Below are 4,275 nucleotides of genomic sequence, written 5' to 3'. Positions count from 1 at the left end.
ATTCACATACCATGGTTTATATAGGGAACAGAACAGGTAGGTACAGGTAGGCGTAGGGGCGTGGTGATTGGCTCATGTGTTACCTAGGAGGTGTCTCCGTCTGTGACGGGATGCTGATAAAATTTCACTGTGCTTGTTGAGGGATGACAGGTCTGGGTGGTATATAATAAACAGTTTCTCTTTTAAGCATAGGTTGCATCTTTTATTACCACTGTTGTAAGGTGTGCTGGATGCAAGAATTTGCCATTTTATTGAATATTCAACATGGCAAATTCTTGCATCCAGCACACCTTACAACAGTGGTAATAAAAGATGCAACCTATGCTTAAAGGAGAAACTGCTTATTATATACCACCCAGACCTGTCATCCATCAACAAGCGCAGTGAAATTGTATCAGCATATATATATATATTGTATATTGCTGATATAGGCCCTGCAATGAGGTGGCGACTTGTCCAGGGTGTACGCCGCCTTCCGCCCGATTGTAGCTGAGATAGGCACCATGGCAAATTCTTGCATCCAGCACACCCTACAACAGTTTGATTGATTGATTGATTGATACTTTTATTAGTAGATTGCACAGTTCAGTACATATTCCGTACAATTGACCACTAAATGGTAACACCCGAATACATTTTTCAACTTGTTTAAGTCGGGGTCCACGTTAATCAATTCATGGTAATAAAAGATGCAATCTATGCTTAAAAGAGAAACTGCTTATTATATACCACCCAGACCTGTCATCCCTCAACAAGCGCAGTAAAAGTGTATCAGCATATAAATATATATATTGTATATTGCTGACATAGGCCCTGCAATGAGGAGGCGACTTGTCCAGGGTGTATCCCGCCTTCCGCCCAATTGTAGCTGAGATAGGCACCAGCGCCCCCCCGCGACCCCAAAAGGGAATAAGCGGTAGAAAATGGATGGATGTATATATATATATATATATATATATATATATATATATATATATATTGCATTCTATTTTAGTTACTTTGACTTTACAACCCCCTTGCACTGTTTTGTTTTTTTTTTGTACTATTTTTGTACTGTTTTGTTCTGTTTTTGTACTTACTTTGATTACTATTTCTCAACTGTTTGCAAATGTTGAAATGTATAAATAGATGTCTATATATATATTTTAAAAAAAAGAGTAAAAAAAAATAACATCTCTTTCATAAAACTTTTTTTTCTTTTTTTTAAAAAGGTTTATTTATAAATTTCAACAATTACAAACAGTAAGTCAAACAACAATATAAAACATTATGAAAACAGTACAAAACAGCGCCAGGAGGTTGTAAGTTCAAAATAATAAAAATAGAATACAAAAAAATATATATATATATAATAAACAAAATGCTGCGATGAGGTGGCGACTTGTCCAGGGTGTACCCTGCCTTCCGCCCGATTGTAGCTGAGATAGGCGCCAGCGCCCCCCGCGACCCCGAAAGGGAATAAGCGGTAGAAAAATGGATGGATAATAAACAAAATGCAAAAACAACTTAAATTTGGAACACATCATCATCGTTTTCACAGCTTTTTTTGTTGTCATCGGTAGAGAGCGTTTTAATGTAAAGTTCCAGATCTTTTTTTTAAAGGCACAAAAGATAGGACGGGTATTAAGAAACTTACATTTATGAATATAAAACTTAGCCAATAATATAATGAGGTTGCAAAGGTAGAATTCCTTTTCAAATTTTTGTTATCTCTTTCATAAAACTTTTTTTTTTTTTTTAAAGGTTTATTTATAAATTTCAACAATTACAAACAGTAAGTCAAACAACAATATAAAACATTATAAAACATTATGAAAACAATACAAAACAGCGCCAGAAGGTTGTAAGTTTAAAATAATAAAAATAGAATACAAAAAAAATATATATATATAATAATCAAAATGCTGCGATGAGGTGGCGACTTGTCCAGGGTGTACCCTGCCTTCCGCCCGATTGTAGCTGAGATAGGCGCCAGCGCCCCCCGCGACCCCGAAAGGGAATAAGCGGTCGGAAATGGATGGATAATAAACAAAATGCTGCGATGAGGTGGCGACTTGTCCAGGGTGTACCCTACCTTCCGCCCGATTGTAGCTGAGATAGGCGCCAGCGCCCCCCGCGACCCCGAAAGGGAATAAGCGGTAGAAAATGGATGGATAATAAACAAAATGCTGCGATGAGGTGGCGACTTGTCCAGGGTGTACCCTGCCTTCCGCCCGATTGTAGCTGAGATAGGCGCCAGCGCCCCCCGCGACCCCGAAAGGGAATAAGCGGTAGAAAATGGATGGATAATAAACAAAATGCTGCGATGAGGTGGCGACTTGTCCAGGGTGTACCCTGCCTTCCGCCCGATTGTAGCTGAGATAGGCGCCAGCGCCCCCCGCGACCCCGAAAGGGAATAAGCGGTAGAAAAATGGATGGCTAATAAACAAAATGCAAAGCCGTAGGCTTATTCAGATTCATCAAACAACTTAAATTTGGAACACAGCATCATCGTTCTCACAGCTTTTTTGTTGTTATCGGTAGAGAGCGTTTTAATGTAAAGTTCCAGATCTTTTTTTTTAAAGGCACAAATAAATAGGACGGGTATTAAGAAACTTACATTTATGAATATAAAACTTAGCCAATAATATAATGAGGTTGCAAATTTTTGTTATCTCTTTCATAAAACATCTCTGATAGGGTCCCTGATGTGACGTCACGCCGCGGAGGCTTATGGGGAGACAAATGGCGTCGAAAGCCAAAACGTGTCGGTCGACGCGTCTGCGATGAATTAAATGTGTTTATTTCCCTTTGGGCAGGAGCCCGACATGGCCGACAAGCGTTACATTTGCTCGTTCGCGGGCTGCGCGGCGGCCTACAACAAGCAGTGGAAGCTGGACGCGCACCTGTGCAAGCACACGGGCGTCAAGCCGCACGCGTGTCCGCACGCCGGCTGCGGCAAAGCCTTCTGCAGCCTCTCCCACCTCGCCCGCCACCAGCTCACCCACAGCGGCCTGCGCCCTTTCCCCTGCGCGGTGGACGGCTGCGCGCAGGCCTTCACCACCAACGCCAACCGGGCCCGGCACGTCGGCCGCGCCCACGCCGGAGAAGCCAAGCGGTACCGCTGCCAGGCGGACGGCTGCGGCCTGGAGTTCCGCAAGAACAAGCAGCTCAAGTCGCACATGAGCGAGCGCCACACGCGCGCGCCCGCCTACCCGTGCGCGCACCCTGGCTGCGGCATGCGCTTCACTTTCCCCAGCGGCCTCAAACGCCACATGAAGGTGCACCGCGGCTACCCCTGCGCCCTGGACGGGTGCGCGTTCACCGGCGCCACCTGGACGGAGTACCTGAAGCACCGGAAGGAGCAGCACCGGCCGGCGGTCGCCTGCGAGCAGTGCGGCAAGGTCTTCAAGGAGTCCTGGACCCTGGGGCAGCACCGGAGGGTCCACTCGGACACCCGGCTGGTCTTCAAGTGTCCCCGGGAGGCCTGCGAGCGCTCCTTCACCACCACCTTCAACCTGCAGAGCCACATCCGGGCCTTCCACGACGAGCTGCGGCCCTTCGCCTGCGGACACCCGGGCTGCGGCAGGGCCTTCGCCATGAAGCAGAGCCTCCGCCGGCACCGCGTGGTCCACGACCCGGACCGGAAGAGGATGCCGCGGCCCAAGAGGTCGCTGACCTCCCGGCTGAGCGGCTGCAGCGACAAGACGGCCGGCGTGTGTGGGAAGGGCCCCGGTGCCGTGGAGCTGGTCTCTCTGCTGCAGGACACGTCCCTGCTGGGTCGTCCCGCTGTGGACCCCCAAGGACTCTCGGTGGCCCTCACAGCACCCCTTACACTGTAGAGCAGTGGTCCCCAACTTTTTTGTATCCGCGGACCGGTCAATGCTTAATAATTTGTCCCACGGTCCGGGGGTGTCCTTTTTTTTTTTTTTGTCATGAAAAATGGAACGTTCTTGTCATGAAAATGGGAGTTTTTTGTGGTTGGTGCACCATTTGTAAGTGTATATTGTGTTTTTTTATGTTGATTTAATAAAATTTTTTTTTTTTTTTTTTTTAATGAAAATGCCTTCTGTGGCCCGGTGGTTGGGGACCACTGCTGTAGAGGACGCTTTTAATGCCATCAAGATGAAGTATTTAAACCAGGGTGTCCAAAGTGTGGCCTCAGTGGCCCTCACACTGTAGAGGATGCTTTAAGAATGAAGAAATGTAATTAAAATGTTAGTTTTTTTTTCCTTACAATGAATGAAATCGTGCTAAAAATAAATGCACAATGACAATAAAAGCATATATTTACCA

The 4,275-nt window shown here is 46.1% G+C and overlaps 1 protein-coding gene across 1 annotated transcript; it reads left to right on the top strand.

Annotated features, from left to right (window-relative positions):
* The first annotated feature begins 2,687 nt into the window (after positions 1-2,687).
* LOC133561473 (transcription factor IIIA-like) lies at positions 2,688-4,275 on the top strand. Its single transcript, XM_061914763.1, has one exon. The coding sequence runs from the start codon at positions 2,775-2,777 to the stop codon at positions 3,819-3,821; it is 1,047 nt and encodes a 348-aa protein (XP_061770747.1). The 5' UTR covers positions 2,688-2,774; the 3' UTR covers positions 3,822-4,275.

The sequence above is a fragment of the Nerophis ophidion genome, linkage group LG01, assembly GCF_033978795.1.
Source record: "Nerophis ophidion isolate RoL-2023_Sa linkage group LG01, RoL_Noph_v1.0, whole genome shotgun sequence".
Classification (NCBI taxonomy): Eukaryota; Metazoa; Chordata; class Actinopteri; order Syngnathiformes; family Syngnathidae; genus Nerophis; species Nerophis ophidion.
Note: the sequence above shows the minus strand (reverse complement) of the source record. Positions and strands in the feature narration are given on the sequence as shown.

What these genes read in the sequence shown, in the direction of transcription:
- LOC133561473 (XM_061914763.1), top strand. Translation starts at nt 2,775, where the DNA reads ATGTGTTTATTTCCCTTTGGGCAGGAGCCCGACATGGCCGACAAGCGT.